We start from the raw sequence: 27,366 nt of genomic DNA, 5'->3' as shown, positions 1-27,366 counted from the left end.
AAGAGGTAAAGAAAAGAGAAAGAGAGGGAGAGAGGAACTCCCTTGGTCTGGGATAACTTAGTCAAACTGACAGACTCTCTCTGAGCGCTGCGGCGACTTCACCCCGGGAACAAGGATCCTGCTGCACAATCCATTCATCACATCTGAGACTTTCTCCTCATCTTATTTCTCTTTCTTTTCTTTCTTGTGACGCCTCCACATTTTCCAGCCATCTGTCCCTGACAAAAAAGATAAGGATTACTCATTTTTCTCTCCCGGCGTTTTTTTTTCTCCTTTCTTCTTCTTTTTCTTCTTTTTTGTTGTTGTTAGTGTGTGTGTCCTTCTCTCTCTTTGCAGCTTTTTTTTTGCTCCGTTTCACAGGTGGACTGTGAGCGGCACTGAACTTTGCAGCTTCCAAACTTCTGAGGAGAGAAAGAAAGAAAAATAGAGACAGAGAGGGAGTGAAAGAGAGTGAAAGAGAAGACAGAGACAATAAGAAAGGCAGAAGAAGAAGAGGACTCTTTTCTTTCTTTAACCCAGGACAGAATTTTTTTCCCCCCTGCTCTAAAAAGTCGACTTTTGCCTTCGTTTGAGCATCCGTGTCTGACAGCATCACCAGAGTCCTTCCCGCCAGCCAATCAGGCGTCTCCTGCCGTCATGTCCGTGCTTCCTCTGCTCGGCTGGACCCTCCTGCTCCTGGTCCAAGTCCGGAGTGGCGCCGGCTCGTCCTCGGACCTGGAGTCTCGGCCGCTGTCGCTCACCGTGCACCCCCACCACCAGGACGCCACCTCCCACTGCCCGTCCTGCGCCCTGGCCAGGATGCGGAGGAACGATGGCGGGGTCACGGCGGCCGGCGATGAGGAGGGGGAGGAGACGGCGGCGGCCGTGACGGCGGCCCAGCAGGACGTGGTGGAGGCGGTCAAGAGGCACATCCTCAACATGCTGCATCTGCAGGAGCGGCCCAACATCACCCGGCCCGTGCCGCGCGCCGCCCTCCTCAACGCCCTGCGCAAGCTCCACGTGGGGCGAGTGGCGGAGGATGGCAGCGTGCAGATCGAGGGGGAGGAGGAGGTGCGAGGGCGGGGAGGCTGGGGAGGAGCGGCAGCAGCAGCAGGAGGAGGAGCGGCGGCAGCCAGGGCGGGAGACGACGGCGAGGTGCAGGAGACGACGGAGATCATCACCTTCGCCGAGGCTGGTGAGTACCAATCCGTACAATCCGTGTGTGTGTGTGTGTGTGTGTGTGTGTGCAGTGTGGCTCAGTTACCTATGCATGTGGTATAGTGTGTGTGTGTGTGTGTGTGGACAAAACACAAGTGCACAAGTTCATCAAGATGAATAAGTGTCAGACAAAGATTCATAATCACTGTTAACCGGCATGTATATGCATGTGCACATGGCGTGTATACGTGTGTGTGTATGTTTGTGTATGTATATGTGTGTATGTGGGTGGGTGTTGTACACATTAGTATGACAGTCATCACTGAGATTTAGTCATAGTGGCGTGTGTGCATGTGTGTGCGTGTGTGTCTGTGTGTGTGTCTGAGAATGATTCAGGTGTAAATCGGTGAGTGCATCTGTACTAAGGCGTGTAGTCAAGACCTGCCCACGTTTGCTTGATATAATTCTGTAGCTGTGTGTGTGTGTGTGCGCACGTTTTTGTGTATCTGTGTGTGTGATGAGCAGCCAAGACAAATCACATATTTGCATGTGTCACAGTTTTCTGTTTGCGTTGGAAATCAGCTTGTTGAAAAATGTGTGTGTGCGTCAGTCCACCTGCTTAATTCCACCTGCATAGTCATTCAGCTGACCCACACACACACGCATGCACGCACGCACACACACACACACACACACACACACACACACACACACACACACACACACACACACACACACACACACACACACACACACACACACACACACACACACACACACACACACACACACACACACACAGCTGTAATCGCCTCTGGCTTGTATCAAAGAATACTTCATGATCTACTTAAAGTCTGAGGAGATTCGTGTTTTGTATGTCACTGCCTGCTCTATGTGTGTGTGTGTGTGTGTGTGTGAGAGTGCGTGTGTGTGTGTGTGTGTGTGTGTCTTGGAGACTGCTGGAACGCTCTTCTGACAGACGGTAGCGACAAAGAGCGAGGGACTGCTTGAGCAGAGGGAGTAGGGTGAATGGGGGTGGGTCATCAGGTGCTAACCGGGCTCTTCCTGCGTCTGCTGACCTTTGACCCGCAGACCGCTGCAGGTCCCAGGCGGCTCGTCTGAAACATTTTAAGAGGCAGGTCACAGACGGGTCGAGCTGTTCTGCTGCTTCCTGCAGGAGGATCAGTGTCTCTCTGCTTCACACATCAGGGCCAGATTATCCGCCACTGTCCAGCCGCTCTCACACTGCCACACTGTAAACACACCTGATGAGACAGAATGAGAGAGAATGTTGACGGTTCTCTTCATTCTGCAGTTATCCACTTCATTGTCAACGGTTGTCATCTGCCTTTTCTTCTAACTTACAGTTTTTTCTCAGTATTTGTCAGGTACTCTTTATTGCTCAGTGTTTGTCAACGTTTCTCATCCTCATATTACAAAGTTTGACTTCGTTTTCAAGATTTCTCATCTTTGATCTTCATTCTGAATATTTCTATACTCCATCATAGAAACTACAACTATATATTTTCAACCTTTTTCGACTTTCTTTTCATTTCTTGTGCTGAACTTATTGATTTTATTCTAAAGTTTGATTCCATTTTCAACATTTCTCATCTTTATTCTCAACTTTTGACTTGGTTCTGAATGTTTCTTTTCAGTATTTTCCCTTTGTCTTTTGAACATTTATAAACTTTACTTTCAACTTTTTGACTTTATTATCATCTCTATTGTCAAATTTTAACTTGAACTCAAATCATTATTCTCATGATTCTCAAATTATTCTGGCTCAACTTTGTTGACAACTTTGCACTTCATTCTCAACATTTCCACACTTTATTTTTGGACTTTCAACTAAAGTCAACCAAATTTAGATTTTATCTTTGGAACATATCTCGATGCTGTTCTCAACTTTTCGACTTCATTCTCATCTCTGTGACTTTATTATCATCCCTGGTCTCAATTTTTTTCACCTTTGAGATCAACTTTTTGAGTTAATTCTCACACTGAAATACATTTTAGACATTTATCAACCTTATTCTCAACTTTCCACTTCAGTCTCGACATTTCTATATAGTGATATTATTGAACTTCCAGCGTTGATCTTGATATTTTGTAATTTCTTTTCAGTATTTTCACTGTATTTTTTAACATTTCTCAATCTCATTCTCAGCTTTTTGACTTAATTATCATCTCCATTCTCAACTTTGAGTGCTGTTCTATAACTATTCTATACTAACTGTTATATACTGTATAACTGTTCTCAACCTCCTCAATTCAGTCTCAACGTTTCTCATTTTCATTTTGACGTTTTAGATGTTTATCTCAACGTTAGATCATATTCTCAACATTTTATTCTCAACTTTGTCATCATCCCAATTTGAATCTCAATTTTCACTTTCTTCAGAATTGTCGAGCTGATTCTCAATATTTCTGTTCTTTATTCTCCATAATTTGACTTTACCCTTTAAACCTCGAGAATCATTTACTTTATAATTTACAGTAAAAACTGTCCTCAGTGAAAGTAGGTGTGTGTGTGTGTGTGTGTGTGTGTGTGTGTGTGTGTGTGTGTGTGTGTGTGTGTGTGTGTGTGTGTGTGTGTGTGTGTGTGTGTGTGTGCGTGTGTGTGTGTGTGTTCTAACCTGTCAGTCGAGCTGTGTGGGAGGGACCTGACGTCTTCTTCCTCCTCTGGACTCTCTGCTGCTGCAGCCTGAGCCTCTCTGGGCGTGAGAGTCTGGAACAGCAGATGGAAAAGATTTTTATGAACTAGATCTGTACAAACAGGTTGAGGGGAGCAGCTTTTATTGGAAGGAAAACACAGAATTTAATGGCAGGTTTTTTTTTTTGTTTGTGAAAATGTCACCTCCTGACCTTCTAAATGTGGTGTCAGAAACTGTCAGGGCTGAATGACTTTACATCAGATCTGGGCTTTGCTGCATTTCTGCTTCTTTTTGACATCCGGCAGTTTAAAACCAGGCCAGCAGAGGGAGGAGTGCCTGGTCTGGTTGGGTAAACTCACCACCACTCTGCTATTGACCTCCAATCTGCCTGTTTTACTCTTCTAATTCCTCCACCGTCTCTCCAGGACAACTGCAAACAGGCTCCAGTGTTGTGTGAAAGCCAGTGTCCCCATTAGTCCCCATTTCATGCCTGAGAACCGTTTCAGAAAGAATGACTTTCAGAAGTCATTAACATCTAGAGCAAATCTCACGAGATCCTCCTCAACAAGCAGCTGTTGGCAGAGATGTATTGTTCTTCTCTGAGGGTCTTCATGCAGCGAGGGCGCCTTTGATTCAGAGTGCTGTTTACTCCAGTCATCGTGTGTTGACTTTTTTCTTTTTCTTCTGAGGAATTTCATGGGAAAAATATAAATTTGGGTGAGGAAGAGGCAATGGGACGAGATAAAACTGAAACTTTTCTTAAATATGTCAAATTGAGTTGAGGTTAGCATCCATCCTTTGGATGGTCAGTAATTATTTGGCCAGCAGGTGGAGCTCTTACTTCAGTCCCTTCAATGGTGTAGTAATAGTGCAAATAATTCCCATAAAGTGTGGAAACATTAATCATGTTGTTCTTTTCCCAGCAAGGGGTTTACAATCTAACCCATGGCTCTACGGGTTAGATTGCTTAGATTGTATCAGTGAAAATATCCTGGCTTGAATCTTAGTCTTTTTTGTAGAATTTGCCCGTTTTCTCTCGTCCTCAGTTCCTAAACAAACCATGGAGGCTTAACAGGTGTCTGTGATTGATTGTAGTGTAAAACAAATTAATCTTCCGCAATTATATCTGCTAGCCTCATGCCATCCGATCCCGCAATACCACTTTTTACCACAAGATGGCATATTTCAGAATTATCTCCGTAGTGAAAAAGTAATGTGAAGCATAATCACCATATTTATGAAATCATTCCAGCTGAAAACAGTCCGCCCACACTGCGTAGGGCAAAGAGGAATCTGTACCAGCTGATGGCGGGCAAAAAATCAGTCCCCTGCTTCCTCACCAAGGTGTGTGTGTTTGTTATATGTTTGTTTTTTTTGGTATTCAAAACACTCGAAACAACCAAACATGTAGAACATCAATCCAGTGCTGGTCATCAGACTTGGAGTCTGTCGCTGCTAACATCCATACACACTTTACAGTTCAGCAGTACAAAACAAGAGGACTCAGTTCTAGTCTTGTCTGTCCGGAATTTGCACGTTCTCCATTCATTGGCATTGCCATTTGTTGGAGGAAGTAAAAGTAATTGTGGTAAACTTGATGCAGGAGGTGGAGAAAACGTGCAAATTCCAGCCCGTAATGAGAAACCTTCCTGGCCTGACGTGGCAGTGTTTAGCGCTGTCACGCCACACTAAGAAGGTTTAAACAAAAGTTGGTTGATGGAAAAAAACAAAATCTCCCAATTGCTTTGAGATACCGTAAATCCAAGCAAAATGGTGAAGCTTGTCAGGGAATCTCTAAGTTCCTGGCGTTTTAGATCCATTTCCAGATGTAAAAGCCACCGTACGCTAGCTCTAAACCCAGGAGTTCATCGAAACGTTGCAGAAGTACGGAGCGGCGCTTTTGTAGGAGCTGATAAAATCTTGTTGTTTGTCTAAGATGTAACACGACCCGCCATGAGAATACTTTGCACCCAGCTGGTCCTGTGCTTTGTTAGGAATAAGTGATGCGTTCAGGGACCTCGGTAATTATTTTAGGCGACAGAGATGGTGAGAAGCGGCAGCAAGGGTGGGGGGGGGGTAACGGGATTCTTGGCGAAGACGAAGTGTCAACCTGCGTTTGGAACCTCTGACACAATACGTATCTGTCCGCTAGTCTTTAAAGTCCTCCTCCTCCTGTTTATCTTTCCCTGCCCCCCCCCCCCCCCACACACACACACACACACAAACACAAAGGACAATTAGGCTAATTGAACTTAATTGAACACATCATTAGTGACATTCCACAATCTACTTTTATCCCCCTCCCCTCCCCCAGTTCCTCTGCTCTCCACCCCTTCCCACCTCGGCCGACAGAATAAGCCGCTCATTGTTGGCTCGATTCTGGTGGCCCGGTCCGTCTGGGTATTCAAACTGGCAACCCTGCAATGAGCTTGTGCGCTGAGCTCTGCTGACCTCTGACAAGTGAGAGAAGAGAGCAAACAAAAGCGGCGACGGAAAGACAAAAACTCGTGTCCAATGTGAAAATAAACCACAATTAGCAAATTTCCTTCCTCACATTTTTTTCCCTCCTGACACATTTTTTTTTTCCTTCGCCCTCGCCGACAGTTTATCCCATGTTCAGGCCTCACCTGTCCGTCACTGCTTTTTGTCCATGTTGGTTTGAGTCCCTGTCTGTCCTGTTTTTTTTTCCGGCTCTCCTTTGATGTGCGAGCAGGCCGTCCAAGATGAATCACCAGATAGTAAACAGCTACAGATTGTGTCCAGACCTGCTGCGCACAAACACTTGGAGCTCCTGAGAAGGATCAGAAAACAGTCAGATATCATCTGTCACACGCTCTTCCACCACATCCGAAGTAATCAGCACAGCATCGACTAAAAATAGTCCCTGGCACATGCATGGCTTCGTCCTGTTTGTTGGAACATTTCAGGAAGTTTTCAAATTAAACGGAACTGTATATTTTTAGAGTACATCTGGTGAAGCTCCCGTCTCGTTAGCTTTGACGTTAGCTGAACATTTTCTTGTTCCGTGCTATGATTAGCATTAGCAGCCTGGATAGACACTATCCAGTTACATGTAACTTGTAATTGTAGCTTCACTACATTTATCAGTAATGCATTAGTGCATGTGCACACCAACCCTGTTGGATCCAGACAATTTCAGGGACTTTCTGGGAAAGTTCACTTGGTTTGTTCAGGTGTGAACACCCTGATCTGAATCAAACAAGTGAACCGGTCCATGGTTCATCTTGCAGGGGAACTGATGTCCGGATCAGGACCAATGTGAACGTGTCGGGGACTACTAGTGTACTTTCCAGCAGATGTAGAGAGGACGTGACGTAGAGCACAGTGCATTCTGGGTAGTAAACAAACAAAGCTAATAGCATGAATCAGAAGAAGCAGATACAGAAAGAAGACAGTTGGAAAATATCTTGAGGGCAAACGTTGAGTAGTGAGGAAAAATATACTGAGAAAGACTCTCATTAATATCTGGTTTGAAGACTCGCAGTTGCTTGTGGCTACCCATTAGCTACGAGCTAATTAGCATCATTAACCATAACCAGCTAAAGGTCTGGATTTCTGCTTTCGGTCCGAACCAATCAATGAGCCGTGTTTCTTCTTTACTTCACTCTGGTCAGTGTTTATTTTGGACAATAGCACCCCCCAAACCAGCAGCTGTCGTATATATATATATATATATATATATATATATATATATATATATATATATATATATATATATATATATATATATATATATATATATATATATATATATACACACAGTGAAGATAATTGCCACATTTTCACTTCTGTTTATGACTGATGGAATGTGATTTTTAGTTTTATACATGAGAAATATTTGGCAAGACGTCGATGAGCACTTGAACGCTCCCCCTGGTCCTCTACCTCGTTTCGGTCCTGTCTTCACAGATGTTGTTGGAACTCATCAAATACCAAAGATGCTTTGGAGGTTACACTTTAATTTCAGAGTGTCGGGAAGAGTTCAGCTGCTCAGTCTCACTGGCAGTTTTGAGTGGGGAAGGTTTGACTGTCAGGTTCTACGGCTCCCCGTGAGCTCTTTATAAATAAACCCCGGCCTGGGAACCATGAGAGGACGAGGCCGCGCTATGAGATGCCACTTCGGCTTTAATTTAGCTCAAATTTTTATTGTCCCAAGAGGGGGAACTCTGGATTACAGACGGGTCTGAAAATGAAAAACATACCTCAAAATCACATTGTTAAAAGGAGGAGGGGAAAACATGACCAGGGACCGCGTAAGAAAAACAGAGTCGGTTTGATGTTGGGATACCCCTCCCCCTCTCCCATCTCCGTTATTGTCTTTGTGTTTGAGTCGGATTTCACTGCTGGAATCGTTTTACGGCGCGCTTTTATTTGGTACTAACAGCCGACGCACACGACAGAACAATTTTAGCGAGTTAACAACACAACGTGTCGCTGTGTTGCGAGCTCAGAAACGCCAGCTGGCTCGGTCTTGTTTTCTTCAAGTTTCACTTCATTTCATTTCACTTTATTGTCCATGTAAGTGAGAAAGCGCCTGGCATCTGCAGTAAACATACCACAGGCTCTACGCAGCGCACCGACACATGGCTACAGTATGGAAAATATATTAACGGGTTGGCAATTAACACCAACTTTTGGCACGTTTGTTTATGTGTTCATTCATTTCTCTTGGTGACTCCTAACCTGAAACATACCTGAGCTGCTGTGTGAGGATATTAGACACGAGTAACCCGGTTCTTACCCCGACTTCAGTCCTGGTCTTGATCACGTTGGGGTTCCAATGTTTATGCTAAGCAGAGAGATGTGCTGGTGCGTTGCTCCTTGTGCTGTTTTCCTGCTACCTTCAACTCCCTTCAGTTGTTCCAAACTTTCTCCATCAAAGCTTTGAGGAATTCCAATGTTTATGTGCGACGGGATCCTTGTTCATCTCACGTGTTTCTGATGTCAGGTAGCAAGAGAAACAACACCCATCAAAACCTCCATGAGATCCTCAGAGCCCCTCAAATGCTCTCAAAGCTTTGCACTCTGGCTTCTATTTGGCACGAGTCTGAATCGTCTTTATTGATAGAAATGTAACATGAATAGTTAATTTGTTTGAGCAGACTGTTGATTGACGCGACCGTTCAGTACTGTTAGCATTAGCATTAGCCACAGCCCCTCTGTGGCACAGACAAAAGCTTTGGCTAATTCAAAACAAACAGCTTAGCTTTAGCCAGAATTTGTCTTTAGTGTAGACAAAACATTTGGATAATGTTTCATGACTTGAATGTTCTCAAGTAGAAACGCAAACCTTTTGCGGCGTTTTGGGTGTCCGTCATACAACGGTGCTCGGAGCCACTGAAAATGCAACCGTTTGAAAACCCTCCCACTCGGTCTCCATGGAAACGGGAGGAAAAAGGAAACTTCTCTGAAACGATGCTACTGTCCATGCACACAACAGCGGCTGTAACCAGTAGCTGGACAATCAAACAATGTTTCCTCCAGAGTCTCATGACTCCCAGTCCCGAGTCTCCCAGACTTGATACTTTTATTTTGACAGTCACCATAATAACAATCCAACTTGGTCCACTAGAATGTTCTCCTGATGTTAATGTTTGGAGTGTATTGTTCTCTGTATGTGTCTGTTTGCATTAGAGAAACAATCAACAGCACCAACCTGTGGCCTGGCATACTAACTACATGTTTTTCAGTGTTTTTGCTGTTTTCATGGAAACAGATATTGTTTTCAAAATGTTGCTGTCCAAACCTGTTACATTTGTGAAACAAAAATGCCTAAACAATGAGTTTTCACTTGAAACATTGTAATTTAAGCAGGACTATAACTCACTATATTTAGATAGCAATATCAAGAAAACGAAGTCCACATCTTTTTGAATTCGGTCAGTAGTAATTGCAATCTATTACTAACGCCACATTTAGGCCAGAGAGTAATCACTTCTTTCAGTTTTTATTGTCTCGGTTTATCTGAGGACGTGCTTGTTGGTGATGCTGCATTCAGGCACCTGTACGGACAGGTCATCTGGTGTCAGCAGGTGGATTGAGGTGTTCCAGTGAACGTATCCTCATATGACGTCTCGCTCACGCAGAGCTTTTTCTCATGTCTGTGTTCCCGCTTTGATCCACCCGGACATAAAAGTCTTTATTGAAGCTGCATGTTTTGGCTCAGACGCGACCCCAGTTTGCCATCCGAGACGTTCCTCTCATCAGATGGTCAAAGCCTCACCGCCCCGACAGCAGGTTCGGGTTCTTCAATTGGAGTTGCTCTGCTGCGCGTTTACAACCGCACATGTGGCGCCAATAAGGCAGAGTGCGGCGTCCCCTCCCGCCTCCTCCTTGCGGCTGCCTGGCAGTCAATGTTGAGGGCTTTGTAAACCCACGTATACTTACACCTCAACTCCATTAATGCTGTCTATGTTTATATAAACTGTTTCATCTGTTTCGGGAGGCGCAAATGTCATGTGACATGTGTAACTTTCCCCAAAATCCCAAACAGATTGTTCTTTTGATGTCATTTCAATATTTTAACGCAGATATGCACAGATTTACAGTTTTTGACAGACAAAAACCTCTAAAGTCCTCTATATGACTCTATCCTGTGTACTTTTCATATTCATGCACAAACACTTTGTCTTAAGTTTTCAAGCTATTTTCTGGTCAGCTTTCTGGAAGTAGCTGCAAAATTACGGGAAAGAAACCCCATGTGAGTAGATGTAGCTGCAGCTCTTTAAACAGTTTATTTGAACCTAAACTCCTGGCTCCTCCAACGCTTTCCCCTCACATAGTTTTAGTCTGAGCGTATTTAAAGTGCTTCAGGTAAACATGAGGGCCGACTGTGGCCGACCCAGCCCGCCGATCCTTCTGTATGTAAACTGAAAAGACAGAAGAAAGGGCGGACTCCCATTCGTCAAAAAGTCAACGAGAACCAAGGAGAAAATCTCTTATCAAAACAGTGTTGAGCTCACGACGCAGAATCGTCCTTGCTTGTAGAAGGAGACGAGGAAACACACTGTGGGAACAGAGTTGGTGTGATCAGTTATAAAAGCTATGGAGTTACTGAAAATAGGTGCTCTCTAATCTGGATGTTAGAGGAGGAAGATGTTCTGTAATCTAGATATTAGTGGAGGAGGATGCTCTATAATCTGGATGATAGAGGGGGAAGATGTTCTGTAATCTGGATGTTAGTGGAGGAAGATGCTCTATAATCTAGATGTTAGAGGAGGAAGATGCTCTATAATCTGGATGTTAGAGGAGGAAGATGCTCTATAATCTGGATGTTAGAGGAGGAAGATGCTCTATAATCTGGATGTTAGAGGAGGAAGATGCTCTCTAATCTGGATGTTAGAGGAGGAAGATGCTCTATAATCTGGATGTTAGAGGAGGAAGATGCTCTATAATCTGGATATTAGTAGAGGAGGATGCTCTATAATCTGGATGATAGAGGGGGAAGATGTTCTGTAATCTGGATGTTAGTGGAGGAAGATGCTCTATAATCTAGATGTTAGAGGAGGAAGATGCTCTATAATCTGGATGTTAGAGGAGGAAGATGCTCTATAATCTGGATGTTAGAGGAGGAAGATGCTCTATAATCTGGATGTTAGAGGAGGAAGATGCTCTCTAATCTGGATGTTAGAGGAGGAAGATGCTCTATAATCTGGATGTTAGAGGAGGAAGATGCTCTATAATCTGGATATTAGTAGAGGAGGATGCTCTATAATCTGGATGATAGAGGGGGAAGATGTTCTGTAATCTGGATGTTAGTGGAGGAAGATGCTCTATAATCTAGATGTTAGAGGAGGAAGATGCTCTATAATCTGGATGTTAGAGGAGGAAGATGCTCTATAATCTGGATGTTAGAGGAGGAAGATGCTCTATAATCTGGATGATAGAGGGGGAAGATGTTCTGTAATCTGGATGTTAGAGGAGGAAGATGCTCTATAATCTGGATGTTAGAGGTGGAAGATGCTCTCTAATCTGGATGTTAGAGGAGGAAGATGCTCTATTATCTGGATGTTAGAGGAGGAAGATGCTCTATTATCTGGATGTTAGAGGAGGAAGATGCTCTCTAATCTGGATGTTAGAGGAGGAAGATGCTCTATTATCTGGATGTTAGAGGAGGAAGATGCTCTCTAATCTGGATGTTAGAGGAGGAAGATGCTCTATAATCTGGATGATAGAGGGGGAAGATGTTCTATAATCTGGATGTTAGTGGAGGAAGATGCTCTATAATCTAGATGTTAGAGGAGGATGATGCTCTATAATCTGGATGTTAGAGGAGGAAGATGCTCTATAATCTAGATGTTAGAGGAGGAAGATGCTCTATAATCTGGATGTTAGAGGAGGAAGATGCTCTATAATCTGGATGTTAGAGGAGGAAGATGCTCTATAATCTGTATATTATCTCTTCTTAAAAAAACAGCTTTTTGAAGCAATGACAAGCATCATATCAGCTATTGAAAATGTAGCTCCTGTGGCTAAATGCTAATGCTAATGTTGCTGTCAGTGGGACTTTAAAGAGGAGTTTAGTAGAATAGTAAATGCTTGGACGACGTTTTGTGCTAATGCTAGTGATCTCTTGTTTGACACTGCCAGTAGCTTGGTGTAGCATTATAGTAAAGTAACCGCCACGTCTTTTCCTGGCGCGCTGAAGCAGAACAATGAAGACGCCGCGACGCCTCTGAACGTAAACCTGAAGGCAGATCGGGCCCCTGATTATCATGCCATTAGGCCGACATGGTGTCTCTCCATATGCTGATGTCTCACATCTGTCAGATCCTCCCTGGCGCTGGGATGTCATCCCCTCCCCCTCCTGCCACTCGTCCGCCACCTCCACCACCCACTCCATCACCTGCTCCACCACTTCAGGGATGAAAGTGCTGCTCGCCGCTCGGGGAGGCGGCGGGAGCAGAGGGCAGCTGTGCAAACTGTGAATCCCAACAGAGGCTTTGAACAGTTAATGTCCACGGAGAAAGAAGCTCCAGTGTGTTGGGGTTGGGAAGGGGGGGTTAAATAATAACATGAAAACACACACACATACAAAGAAACACAATCACGACAGAGGGCGTTACGGAGACTTTCTGCAGACTCATTCTGACTTCAAACCCTGCAGAGTCAACAGATTTATGTGCCCGCAACACACACACGCACACACACACACACACACACACACGCACGCACGCACGCACGCACGCACGCACGCACGCACGCACGCACGCACACACACACACACACACACACACACACACACACACACACACACGCACGCACGCATGCATTCATACACTTTGCTGACCCTCACTTCAACCCAACTGGAGCCCTGGTTTAACAGGTATCATCAGTATAAACCTCGAACCCCCACGATGTGGACAATTGTGAACATTTTCTGGCTCACAAAGTGAGAAAAACAAGAAGAAATACACACAAAGATATTCACTCATTTTATTACACACAGCTCATTAAGTAAACCAGGCATCATATTGGATAATTCACAAACGCACTCACACGCATACACACACACACACACACACACACACACACACACACACACACACACACACACACACACACACACACACACACACACACACACACACACACACACACACACACACACACACGCCCTATTGAACGTAGCTCGTTAACTGAAGGAGGGATTATGATGGACAATGTACATACAAAACGCATTGTACAGAGTGTGTTTGCACAGATGGGTATTTCAGTGTGTGTGTGTGTGTGTGTGTGTGTGTGTGTGTGTGTGTGTGTGTGTGTGTGTGTGTGTGTGTGTGTGTGTGTGTGTGTAACAGCTGGATGAAGGGTGTGTTAACTGGCCAAAGTCAAATTCTGAATTAGCGGTGTTGTGATTTAGGCTCCGTCCACTTTTCTCCCACCTGGCCTCCAGTTCGGTTTCTTTCAAACGTTTAACTCCAGTGGATTGTCTAAAGATTCTATTTTAAATGTTTAAAGTGTTCGTTTTCTTGTCGTTCTTCATTTAAACATGCAGTTTCATTGTCTGGTCTTAACTTTACCTTTCAGTATATAGAGACCATTTTTGATGGTGACAGCAGGGAATTGTGTTGTTTAACACAAAGTTTTCTGGGGGTCTTATAAGGTTTCATGGCTTTTAACTCATTGATAGATTTTTTGACTTTAGTTTCAAGATTTTTGACCATAGATTGAGTTTCTTGGTTATTGTACATCTTTTTCATGGTCTGACCTGGTGTTTTTTGGTCGTGTAGAATAAGGATTAGTTGGTATTTTGATGTCGTCTTATACGTTGTTGACCTCTGTTGGAGATTAGATTGGACATTAGCTGGTATTAACTGTAAGAAATTGAAGAACTATCTCTGTTCACCTGGAGAAAAGCCAAACTCAAGGAAAAAGCCAGAATCTAGCAAAATCTCATTCGATACCGTTTCCCATTATACCTATGTAGAAACCAACATTGACATGCTGAGAGAATAATGAATAAATATGTGAAGGGTTAGACTTGAAGAAGTCCGACACCTTTAGTCTGTTGAACGTCTGCTCCACAGATGAGTGCGTGTGTGTGTGTGTGTGGGGGGGGGGGGGGGGGGGGGGGGGGGGGGGGGATTAGTAAGGATTTAATAAGATTGATCATAAACCAGCAATCCTTTTAACAACATCGCCGGTGGTGTTTGTGTCCTGTCACTGGCAGCTCGTCTTGTTTAGCTTTTGTTCACTGCTTCGTCTGATAAATCAAATCAAAGTCATAATACGGCGCTGGGGTGCCGGGGGGGGGGGGGGGGGGGAGGGGGGGGGGGGGAGGGGTTTGGTGACGATCACCATGTTTGACTCAAGTGTCGGTCTAGTATTTCCAGATTTCTGCAAATGTGGATGAGACAACAGAGACCAAAGACGTGTTGAGTGGTCCCACAGGTGCCGTGACTCGTCTCAGTAGTCCAATCTGGTCCCACAGGCGCCGTGACTCGTCTCAGTAGTCCAATCTAGTCCCACAGGCGCCGTGACTCGTCTCAGTAGTCCAATCTAGTCCCACAGGCGCCGTGACTCGTCTCAGTAGTCCAATCTGGTCCCACAGGCACCGTGACTCGTCTCAGTAGTCCAATCTGGTCCCACAGGCGCCGTGACTCGTCTCAGTAGTCCAATCTAGTCCCACAGGCGCCGTGACTCGTCTCAGTAGTCCAATCTAGTCCCACAGGCACCGTGACTCGTCTCAGTAGTCCAATCTAGTCCCACAGGCGCCGTGACTCGTCTCAGTAGTCCAATCTAGTCCCACAGGCGCCGTGACTCGTCTCAGTAGTCCAATCTGGTCCCACAGGTGCCGTGACTCGTCTCAGTAGTCCAATCTGGTCCCACAGGCGCCGTGACTCGTCTCAGTAGTCTAATCTGGTCCCACAGGTGCCGTGACTCGTCTCAGTAGTCCAATCTGGTCCGTCTCCGCTCCGCTGCTGAAGGCCTCTGCTGGACGCTTCGGTGCTTTTCCAAATGTGTCACAACACAAACTGTATTCAACTGTTCAGACTTACTGTTTGTTTTGGAAAATTGACCTTTCAGTTGTTTAAATTTGTTTTCTTAAGGTTTAAAGTGTGTTTTTGATGGTGTAAATAGGCGTTTTTCAGTGTTTACACTTGACGTTTTGGAGTCTAAATGGATTCTAAAGACCTAAACTGTGATTTGATTGTGTAAACATGGCGTTTGATGCTTGCAGTGCCGCATTTAAACAGCGTTCTTTTGACATGTTGCATTGTTTTGACGGCCTCAGCTGTTTTTTGGATCACTCCAGCCGAGGCTTGGCTGGATTAAACTGCCTCTTCCATCTTCTTAATAAGGTATTTTGGGTGTCACGGTCTCCAGTTTTTGATGGTTCAAATGGGAGTTTTGAGGGTTTATTGCGGTTTTCGGGTGTCTTACAACATAATCTCAACTGTGATTGTCATGGTTGAAATAGTAGTAGCTTGTTATTTTTTTTGTGAGTTTCAACCGTGTGAACAATGTTTTTGGGGGAGATTTTGGTGGATTAAACTGGGATTTTGAACTTCTTTTTCCATTTCAAACGAGGGTTTCATGGATTAAATTGGATTTTTGGTGCATTTTTATACTGACTCATGTTTATGATGGTTTAAATATGGTTTTTAATGACCTTTAACAGGACATATTGTTGTTTACCTTGAGTTCTGACTGTCTGAACAGGGTTTTGGGACCTTTTATATATTTTTTTTTACTTTCTCACCCAGATAAACATGGTTGTTTATTTTTTCAGGATACCTCATGTTGCTGTTTCATGTTGCCCCAGGAACACCATTTGACCATTTTGGCATGTTAAATGATTTAAATAGCCCAGGAAACAACAATGTGGCCCGCCCTGACGCTTCCCCACGGAGATGAGAATGTTTGTCTGGATCTTGGCCATTGGTAGTCGAATGCTATTGGTTCCTTTATGTTTGGGGGCGGGGCTTAGACAAAGGTCAATTGACAGTTTAAACTTGAGGTTTCACTGCGTCAATCGCTTTTTTGTGGTATCAGTTGTTTTTAATGGTTTCTTCTTGGTTTTTGAGTAAGAGTTTAATTTCACTGTGTGATTCCTGACACTGAACGGGGCTTTTAGACTTCGAAGGCTGTGTTCTTCGTTATTTACATTTTTTTTTGGATGTCCCATATTGTTTTGATGGCACCGCATTTTGTAATTTATTGTTTAAACTCGAGTTTTCACAATCTCAATGTCTTTTTCGTATGTTGGCTTTGGTTTTTATGGTCTGTTCTGATCGTGAAAACAGGCTTTTTGATTGTCTATGCAGTGGATCTGATTGTTTAACCTCGCAGTGTTTGGGATGTCTTTTGTCATATATCCCTGGTGTGAACTGTGTTATTGCTTGTTTAAAACTAAGTTTTCATGGTTTGGAGTTTAAGTGGATTCTTGTCGGTTGATGCAGGGTTTTTATGTATATTACGGCATTGTCTCGGTCTGGACTGTGTTTTTCTTTGTTTAAACATTGGTTTTGATGGTCATTGCAGGATATTTGATTATTTAAACAAAGGTTTTCAAAGTTTAAACAGGGTTTTGTGGGTATCTGATGTCATTTATATGGACTGAACTGCAATTTTGCTGGAGTTCTTTGACCGTATTGATCATCAGCATTGTGTTTTTGAATGTGTCACTGTTTTTTGATGATTTAAATGTAGAAACTGTTGATCAGAATTGGTTATTCAGTTGCCTTAAAATAAAACATTTAATGGTGTTTTGAATCTTTCTTGGTCATCTGAATATTTTGGAATAGTTTGAACTAAGTTTTTAGCTTTTAAAGGTCCTAAATTACATATGTTTAATGATTGTCGATTAAAACTTGGTGTGTCTGTCTTTGTTCTAAACTTGGCAAATGATGGCCTCAAATTCTATTTTCATTCAGATTTGACCAGTCTTGTTATCACCTGCTCTGCTCTTTTGCAAAAGCTGAGGCTCCGGTTCGCTCCCCGACCTCTTCCCTCTCAGCTGATCATGACATCACCACGCTTTTCCAACTTTACGTCGGGGCTCACCCCACACCCCCGCCGCCGGACCCGGACGCCGTCCAGAAGCTGCACGTGACTCATGTTCACAGTAACAATCGTCACAATCTGGAGCCGCTTACAAAAAAAAAAAAAAAACTCCCTGTGACGGACAGTCGTGTGACGCATGTTTTTGCAGACTGTTTTTCCCTCCAGTCAGAGCAGTAGTTCATGAGAAAACACAGCAAAAATGTTCGGGGACACTCCTCTGTCACACTGCATTAGCCTTCCTTACATTTGGGAGACGATCTGTTTTGAGCAAGGCAAACAGGGTTCAGCATCCATCAGGAGCACATCTTTATGGAAATGTCAGTGTTGACTTTGTTTTATTTGCATGTCACTGAGCCCCGCTGGCAACATGTCACCGTGCAGCTGTTTGCATTTACAGACCGGCCCGAGGATTAAATACTTCAACTTGTTTTTCTCCACAAAATGTAAAAAAAAAAGAAAAAAGAAGAACCAAACAGATGGACTTCAGACAAAAAGCACCTTGTAAAACAAAGATTAACTCCAGTGTTTCCAACACACATGTAATGTTACTAGTTACTGGAACAGTTAGTGCACGAAGAGGTTACAACAACTGGAATGAATGACATTGTTTCAGACTTTCTAAGAAAAACCATCATCCAGATTATAGAGCATCTTCCTCCTCTAACATCAGATTATAGAGCATCTTCCTCCCCTAAAATAGAGATTATAGAGCATTGTATCTCCTCTAACATCCAGATTATCCAGATTATAGGAGCTAGGGGGTCTAGGTTCTGTTCTGATGCGTTCACTGATTTAAAATAGAAGTAAAATGATCCAAACAGTTTTTGATGTCATAAATTGGCCTTTAATAAGATGCATTGATTCAAAGTTGTTTCTGATGGTTCTGATTGGTTGATTTTTATCTAATCTGAATGTTACTTTGAGTTTTGTGAAGGCCTACCTGGATGTATGTTAGTGGAATGTGACATGTGGAAGGTTCTTATTGGTGAAAGCAGCTCAGTTGCATTCAGGGACACATCACTGTTAAACAGCCAAGAGAAAGTCAGTTCTGTGTGAAATAGATTACAAATATTCAGTTAACTTGCTGCATGTGTGTCCTCCTGTGTGTCAGCAGACACCTTCTTTGAAGAATTTTACCTGATGATTCTATTGTTTCTGTTGGTTTGGTAGATAAATAGATGGAGACAAACGATGTCAGCATCTGACTGAAGATGTCAGGATTTCAACTGTGGTCTATGAAACAGAAGAGCTTCACAATGTTACACGAGCCATGGTGTCAAAGAGGTCCTGGTATTCTGTATCAGGTGTTTGTTGATCTAAACGTCTTTTATGAAGGTTTAAATTTGAGTTTTGAGAACCTCGACTCTTCAATTATCTTTCTCAAGCAAAATGACCTGTGTGGATGTTTTGACAGTCAAACTGAACTTTTGTTGGCATTAAGTTTGTTTTTGACTACAATTTGTGTTAAATAGATATATACTGGTTGTAATTTCATTTTCTTTGAGCTTGTATTGATGTTTCATGGTCCATAATGAATGTTTGTGAGCTTAGAAGTGCTATTCTTTGATTATGTAAAGGATATCTGAAGATCATAACTGCATAGGAACTTCGTTTTGATGGTCTGAATGTGGTTTTGACACTGGACCGGAAATCTCACAGCCTAAACTGCATTAGGAGCAGCAGAAATTATATTTTTCATGTCTATATGTGATTTTCATGGTGTAAAAATGTTTTCCATGACCTCAAATCAATGTGGTTTTACGGGATAGACTTGACATTTAATTGTAAAAATAAGAAATCTAAAGGCCTAAAGTGGAAACTTGGGGACAGAAAGTTGATTTTTGATGGTTTAAATGTTTTTTCATGGTCCTAACAGGGTTTTCCAAAAACATCTATTTAGTTGTTGAGAGTGTTGCTTGAGTATTTGTATGGACTGGATTCAGTTTTCGATGGACTTGCTGCAAATTGAGTAAATCTGATGGTTTTAATGACGTGAATTGGACACTTGAAGCTTCAACTGCATCGGAAGTGTCACGGGTAGTGGACAGGACCCAATTGCAGGACTCTGAGGCAGGCTGAGTTCAATCAAGTCTTTATTTACAATGACAGTACAGACCGACGTGAGATGCAGGTTTCTCCTCAACCTGAGGTGCAGCAGACCTGGACTCCAAACAGCGAACAGGACGGACAAGACATCAATGACTAACAGACCAACAGAGAACACACACACACACACACACACACACACACACACACACACACACACACACACACACACACACACACACACACACACACACACACACACACACACACACACACACACACACACAGACAGGACATATATAGCTGGCATGGTGATGACAGAATCTGGCTGCAGGTGTGGAACAGGAGCGCCCAGACATGTGGCCGGCCCACTCTTAAAGGGAGATCCTCGGCCGAGTCCCTGACAGGAAGGAACCCAAACTTGACCTTTGATAGTCTGACTTGAACAGAGTGGCTTTTCTGATGCTTTTACTGGAGCGAATCACCAAAATATGAGGGTCTAAATTTGTGAGGCTGAACTGAATCGGTCTGTATAATGTGTTTGAAGGCCTTACTGTAATTGTCAAAGCTGAGTATTTGGAGGCTTAATGTACATGTTGAGGACCTTAAGATAGCCTAAGTTCAGCATAACCATCTGAAGTTGGATGATAATCACCTAAACTGGGTGTGGAATGACCGTAACTCGTTTGATTTTAAAGGGCATTTTTCATGGTATAAATTCAATGATTGGTGATATTGAAAATGTTTCTTTCCCCACAGGCTATAATTGATGGTCTAGTCTGTTGTTGTAACCCTCACTTCAGTTGTTTAAGCTCATTTAGATTGAATATTCACCTTATGTTTGCTTCTAAAAGGATTTTTTTGTTTTTGGGGGGGGGTTAATGAAGGGTTTGATTTAATGAAGAGTTTGATTTAATGAAGAGTTTGATTCTTGATTGTCTAATTGGAGCACATGAGTGTAGAAATTCTTTTGTTTATCGTCTGAGGTTGCTTTTAATAGAGATAAACGATTTTCTTTAGGGTCTAAACTTGATCTTTAATGGTCCAGCCGGTTTCTGGTTGGAGAAATTGTGGGGAAAAAAATTATTCATATGTGATTTTTAATGGTTTAAATTTGGAATGTGCTTTCGTTAGTGCGGTATTCAAAGTCTTAAAGTGGATGTTTGAATACTTAATGATCGGCTGGGTTTTTGAAGTTCTACACTGGATGTTTTGAAATCCTAATTGGGTATTTAATGATTTTAAAGTGGGATTTTGATGGCTTTTGTCAGGAAGCAAAGCCGCCTGCGTTTCTCTCTCATGCGGAACTGAACTGGAAACATCTGATGACTTTGATACCCTCTTGTTGTGCATGGAATACTTCTTTTTGACATTTGACGAAAGTGGAATTAATTGCATAAGAAAACAAGTTTTTCCTGTTTTACTTGAATTTAAAGCTTCGACCAAAAGTAATTAAAGGCTTAGTAGTTTCCTGAAACAGCTGTCTGCTGCAGTTTGCAGTCACGCAAAACTAAGGAAACAGTGCCTGTGTTGTTTTTTCGGGGGACTGTTTTCCACTGCAGGATGTTTTCGCTGAAGCTCAACGTGGCGGCGTTTAAACAAAAGAGATGGCAGCTTCAAAACAAAAGATGCTGATGGTCGTCGCAGCGACATGGAGGCCGTCTCAAAGAGGATGAATGGATGGGGCTTTTGTATTTTGTCAGTCCTCCTGAGGGGATGGTGATGTAAGTGAGATAATCGCCTCTGAATCCTCGCTTAAACGGTGCTAATGGACTCGCTAAAGTGCCGCCCGCCTCCACATACACACAACAGTCCGCCCATTCATACCGTTTAACGGAGCGTCGCGGACATTCTTAACTTTCCCTCCTACAAAAAAAAGAATCGTGACTTTGACTTCCTGCGATGCCCACCGGTGAGAGACATCCAGCGAGAGAAAAGGTGATGCGGGGGTCTTATGTAACGGTGGTTGAGAGTATAATTGGGCCTGTAGACTGGTGATTAGCCGGCCGGCGGCCCGAGGCTAACAGGGAATAAAGGCTGAGAGAGACGGTTCATGTGAGGCTGGACATACATAATGTGTGCATCGCGGGGCAAATTAAAACCAGCTCCTGCCGTAATTGGAAGAGCTTCAGACACTCGCCTCAATGCTAAATGCCAAGCGGATCAAATTAAGCAGAATAAATGAAACACACATTGAAGGATCGTTCTGCTTCATTTTGCTCTGAATTGAGTTTGATGGGTTTCGTTAGCGCCAACGTCCCAGGTTCAGGTCCGGGGCAGGCCTTTCTGTGTTTCCAACCTTTAAATATTTAATTTATGGTGCTGAGAAGCTAGGATCTGAGCCGTTGTGGACAAACACACCAACCGCGTTCCAAAACGTAATCAAGTTCTTCCAAGCAGCTTCGGCTTTGTCGGCGTTGCCATAAATCTGGGTAAAGCTACAGATGAGGGTGGCTCGGCATTTGTTCAGCATTCAGACAAGCTGCAGCAGTAAATTCATGCATCCCGGGCTGCAGTAATGACAGCGGAGCTCCTGGTGGGAACCATTAGCTGCTTTAAACGCTGCCCGACTCCAAAACCTCCAACCGCGACTGCTGCGTCAGCAGGAAGAGTCAAAATCAGCAGCGCGCGAGTGTGTGATGCTAGCATAATGATGAGTGTGTGTGCAGATGAGCTCACACACACACACACACACACACACACACACACACACACACACACACACACACACACACACACACACACACACACACACACACACACACACACACACACACACACACACACACACACACACACACACACACACACAGGATGAGCATGGGTTTGTGTGCCAGACTGGATTCACTCCTGTGTGTTTGAGGTGTTCAAGGTCCTCTGGTCGCTACACATGACATATTTTATTGTCGTCATTGTCACCTTCTTCGTTTACTGAGGCGTCACTACTGTTTCCATGGTAACCTCTGGTTCAGGTGTGAGTTTCTAACAATCTGAGACTTTAACTAATTAATAAACGACTGTTTTTTTCTTTATCAAGTAGTGAAGTTCGATGGATGGATGGATGGATGGATGGATGGATGGATGGATGGGTGGATGGATGGATGGATGGATGGGTGGGTAGTAGATGTGTGGCTGATCAGTAGTTCTCATCGTCTGACTGGTCTGTCTCTGTGTGTGTCCAGGAGAGTCCCCGGGCCTGGTGAACTTCATCCTCTCTAAAGAAGGAGGCGATGTGTCCCTGGTGGAGCAGGCTAACGTCTGGCTCTTCCTCCGTCTTGCCAAGACCAACCGCAGCCGGGCCAAAGTCACCATACGCCTCTTCCAGCAGCGCCGGCTGCCCAATGGACGGCAGTCTACGGCACAGGATGAGCCGCTGCTGGCGGAGAAGACGGTGGACACCCGTCGGAGTGGCTGGCACACCTTCCCGGTGTCAGCGGCGGTGCAGGCGCTGCTGGAGAGCGGCGAGAGCACGACACTGAGCCTGCGGGCGTCCTGCCCGCTCTGCGCCGACACCGGCGCCACGCTCGTCCTGGTCTCCAGCAAGTCGGAGCGCAACAGCCAGCGGGAGCAGTCCCACCGGCCCTTCCTCATGGCAGTGGTGCGGCAGGGCGATGGTAGCGACTCGCGGCGGCGCCGGAAGCGCGGGCTGGAGTGCGATGGGAAGGTGCGGGTCTGCTGCAAGCGGCAGTTCTACGTCAACTTCAAGGACATCGGCTGGAACGACTGGATTATCGCACCGACCGGGTACCACGCCAACTACTGCGAGGGCGACTGCCCCTCCCACGTGGCGAGTATCACGGGCTCCATGCTGTCCTTCCACTCCTCCATCCTCAGCCACTACCGCATGCGGGGCTACAGCCCCTTCCAGAACCTGCGCTCCTGCTGCGTGCCCACGAGGCTACGAGCCATGTCCATGCTCTACCACGGCGAGGAGCAGAAGATCATCAAGAAGGACATCCAGAACATGATCGTGGAGGAGTGCGGCTGCTCGTAAAGGATGGAATGAACGGCGGAGGAGCAGGAGGAGGAGGAGAAAGACGAAGGTCGTACCGCCTTCTGTCGCTCCGGGTTGCTCTCCGAAAATGAAAAAGAAAAAAATAAATAATTAAATAACAAACTCTCTTTTGTCTCCACGGCACTTTCAGAAAGAAAAAAAAACATAAAAGAGAAAAAAAAGATAGAAAAAAAAGAAGAATATCTAATATATTTTTGTTACAAACGGAGGGAGCGCACTTATTTATGTGGCTGAGACGTTCGCACGCCGCTCGACCAGTCGGACCTCGGCGAGATGAGGTACCCAAAAAGAAAAAAAAAAACAAAACACAAAAACAAAACAAAAAAAAAACTACGAACAAAAACAATGACGGGAAAAAAAAATCTCAAAACTATGCAACTTGTTTCTCGTATTACGACCTTATTGTATTTACTTGTTTTTGTTTGTTTTCAACTGTTTACTTTGTCAAAATGTTTGAGGAAGAAAGATGAGGATCTTTTTTTTTTTTTTTTTGCATTATGTGTTATTTTGGAAGTATACATTTGCGTATGTGTGTGTCTGTGTGTGTGTGTGTGTGTGTGTGTCTGTGTGTGTGTGTGGTGTGTGTGTGTGTGTGTGTGTGTGTGTGTGTGTGTGTGTGTGTGTGTGTGTCGAGAGATACTTGAAAGAAACAAGTTGGCCCGGCTGCTGGAACCAAACACTTCTTTATGTTACCATGTTGTTGATATAATTATTATTGTCAGTAAGTATATTAATAATTATTGTTGTTAATGATATTTTTTTGGTGTAATTATGTCGACTTTTCTTTCTTTTTATTTGTTTTTTCAAACAAAACGTTATAAACGTTTTATGTTTTGCACTATAGCGACACTCATGTTCAGATTAGCCACATGAACAGGCCGTTCCAGGTCTGAAAGGTCACAGGTTTGAATCCCACGCTGAGCAGGGTGTCGGCTGAGGCAGTCGCAGAAAACAAAAAGAATTGTAAAGAATATATACGGACGACCCTAAACATGCCACCAAACGTGTCACTTCCGGGTTTCTGAAGCCTGAAGTCGGCGTTTAACGCTCGTAAAGTCGGTCCTGGACACGGCCGTCTGTGATTGGTTGAGTCAGTCAAGCTGCATATCAGGGTCACAAAATGAGGGAGTCTTTGTTTTCTGGGGCTTCAGTTGAAATGTCCAGTCACTTTGTTTCTGTGCATTTGTTTTCAGCATGTTGGTCTTAAAGCTGCTCCAAACTGCCATGAAATAAAAATCTGATTGTAGTGTGAATATCTGCAGCCCTCTTCTGTCTGTTTTGTCCCATTCTGAAAATAATTCGATCCGGTCGAGGCTCAAATGTTCTCCACGTGTTGTAACCCTGCTTTACAAACTCAATACCATAGAATGTTTGCTAAAATCTCCACCAAGGCTGACTTCTGGAGCAGTGAAACCAATTCTGAGAGGAAATATACATCAATTGTTCCATTTGTATTAACAAAGTTGCAGTTTTATGTCCCCTAGTGGCCATTTTGGGAACTGAAGTTCAGCAGATGGGTTTTGATTGGATAAATCTATATGTAGCAACGCTAGCTGGTCAGGAAGTAAGAATATGTGACTCAATTAATGTAAAACCAAGAGTTTCTTGAGCTAGCAGTAGCATTGTTAGCATGCTAATGAGATGAGAGAACTTAGTAGATATCAGTTTCAATGCTAGCGCGAATGGAAGTGGAAAACAAAGCATTTTTTCCTGCCTATAAAAAAGATGATCTGTTAGCTTCGCAAGCAGTTAGCATTAGCGTCAACAGCTTGCTCATGTGAAGAAAGAAACTGAATAACTTGAATAGCATTTGATCAGCTGAAGTTCAAGCTCTAAAAAGTGGTAAAATCTAATTTTAAACCATTACAAGAAAGATGCATGAATATTAAAAATGAAAACAATAAATTCGAGAAAATTGAGCTCTATTAGAGTTACTAAATCGAGCAGGGAAATTCATTTGCAAGAATTGCTGATGCTAACGTCGAGGGTAAATCCTTGGTCCTTTTTTTTATAAACATTTGTTAAAAATGTATTTAAATCCCTTTAAGATGAAATGCCAACAAATGGGAACTTGCACAGTCTTTTAAATATAATTTAAATGACGATTCAATGAAAATTTGAGGTGTTTGTTTTCTCCAAGAATGAAGAATCCTTTCTTGACTTTCTTGAAAGCACTTTGAATACATCATCTACAACAAAAACATAACTTAAATCGTTTTATCTAAATACCAGGGACATAAAAGTAAGATATTTCTATAGGTTGAATTGAAAAAATGGTCTACTTCCTGTTCCACTCTTTTATTCTGGAATTTCAGAGGTTGACGATTGGAATGCTCCCCTTCAGTTTTATTTTGCTTTCGGACCAAAGACTCCAGTTTGTGGGCTTTTTGTTTGTTTGTTTGTTTGTTTGGAGCTCTGCTGAGAAGAAAATCTATCTAGTGTAAGAAAAACGACGAAATTTAGCTGGTACATTTTTTTTTTTTTACCAATGTTTAATTGTTGCTGCATAGACTTTATTTCAATTTTTTTGCTTCTTTAAAGTGTGTTGTTTTGTCTCCCGGCACACAAAAAACTTCATTTCTCACAATGCTTTACTCTCTCATTGTGTTTGAAGAGAAAAAGACAATCCACAGTCACTTCTTTTTTATTTTATTTTTTTATTTTTTTGTCATTTAGTTTTTAGGAGAAAACAAATGTCGTCCAATCAGATTGTGCCATTTTCTGGAAGTGTTACTGTGCCGTACCTGTTTATAAATCAGTATTGTCGATTTGTTCACCAAAAGTCTTGGCGTATCGCTATGCTATTTTGATGAAGTCACACGTTTCTCTTTGGATTTCTGTTAGTTTTTTTTGTTTTTAATGTTATTGTTTGGGAGGAGGGCGGAGCCTCTTCTCCTGGACTCTGTGGGACAACCTGAGGAGTCTTTCCTGTGTGTGTACATGGACGCAAAACTAAAATGTCAGTGCAGAATTTACAAAAAGAAAAAAACTGATGTGGTTGTATTTGTTGAGGTATTTTGTTCTTTTTATCAAGATGAAAGGAAAGAAAAAAACTTACTGACACTGAACAAAGTGGACAAAGAATAAAAAGTTTATTTTTTATTCTGTATATATGGAAATCCAGACTCCAGTATGTTGCATTGCTTTGTTGTACAAATCAAATGTGCTTGTGGCATTTTTCTAATCTAATTTATTTTACAGTATTTTTCTTTTTTGTTTTTGTTTTCTGCTTCACCATTAAAGATTAAACTATGTACACAAAGGCAAAGGCAATGTGTCTTTTTATGATAAAATAAAATTTTAAAAAATACAATATGGGGGGGGGGGGGGGGGCACAGACAAGCCACAAAGCCACCTCGCCAGACAGACTGCAGAGGAGACCACCCCAGTCCCCTCCACCACCATACTAACCCCTGACACGACCCAGGACAGAGGGCAGAAGATCCCCTCGCCAAGCACTTGATTTTAGACTTGGCTTTATTCTCGTACTAGACTTGGTTTAGTCTAGTTTTAGACTTGGTTTTAGTCAAGTTCTGGACTTGGTTTTAGTCTAGTTCTATACTTGGTTTTAGTCCATTTCTAGACTTGGTTTTAGTCTACTTCCTGACTGGTTTTAGTCTAGTTCTAGACTTGACTTATGTCCAGTTTTAGACTTAGTTTCAGTCCAGTTCCAGATTTGGCTTTAGTCTAGTTCTCGACTTGACTTATGTCCAGTTTTAGACTTAGTTTCAGTCTAGTTCTAGACTTGGCTTTCGTCTAGTTCTAGACTTGGTTTTAGTCTAGTTCTGGACTTGGTTTTAGTCCAATTCTAGACTTGGATTTTGGTTACTTCCTGACTGGTTTTAGTCTACTTCTGGACTTGGCTTTAGTCTACTTCTTGACTTGGTTTCTGTCTAGTTCTGAACTTGGTTTTGGTCTAGCTATAAACTTGATTTTAGTTTAGTTGTAGACTTGGCTTGAGTCGAGTTCCGGACTTGGTTT

General features: G+C 43.1%; 1 protein-coding gene across 1 annotated transcript; it reads left to right on the top strand.

Moving 5' to 3' along the window:
• LOC308144052 (inhibin beta A chain-like) lies at positions 1-26,653 on the top strand. The gene is made up of 2 exons (XM_080515064.1): positions 1-1,174; positions 22,553-26,653. Exons 1-2 carry the CDS (start codon positions 637-639, stop codon positions 23,362-23,364), a joined length of 1,350 nt encoding a protein of 449 aa, XP_080371190.1. The 5' UTR covers positions 1-636; the 3' UTR covers positions 23,365-26,653.
• The last annotated feature ends 713 nt before the right edge of the window (positions 26,654-27,366 follow it).

The sequence above is a fragment of the Blennius ocellaris genome, assembly GCF_963422515.1.
Source record: "Blennius ocellaris genome assembly, chromosome: 19".
Lineage (NCBI taxonomy): Eukaryota > Metazoa > Chordata > Actinopteri > Blenniiformes > Blenniidae > Blennius > Blennius ocellaris.
Note: the sequence above shows the minus strand (reverse complement) of the source record. Positions and strands in the feature narration are given on the sequence as shown.

Bases quoted from the DNA above. Each gene is read 5' to 3' on its own strand.
- LOC308144052 (XM_080515064.1), top strand. From the start codon at position 637: ATGTCCGTGCTTCCTCTGCTCGGCTGGACCCTCCTGCTCCTGGTCCAA. The intron at 1,175-22,552 runs GTGAGTACCAAT...GTGTGTGTCCAG, and splicing joins CATCACCTTCGCCGAGGCTG to GAGAGTCCCCGGGCCTGGTG.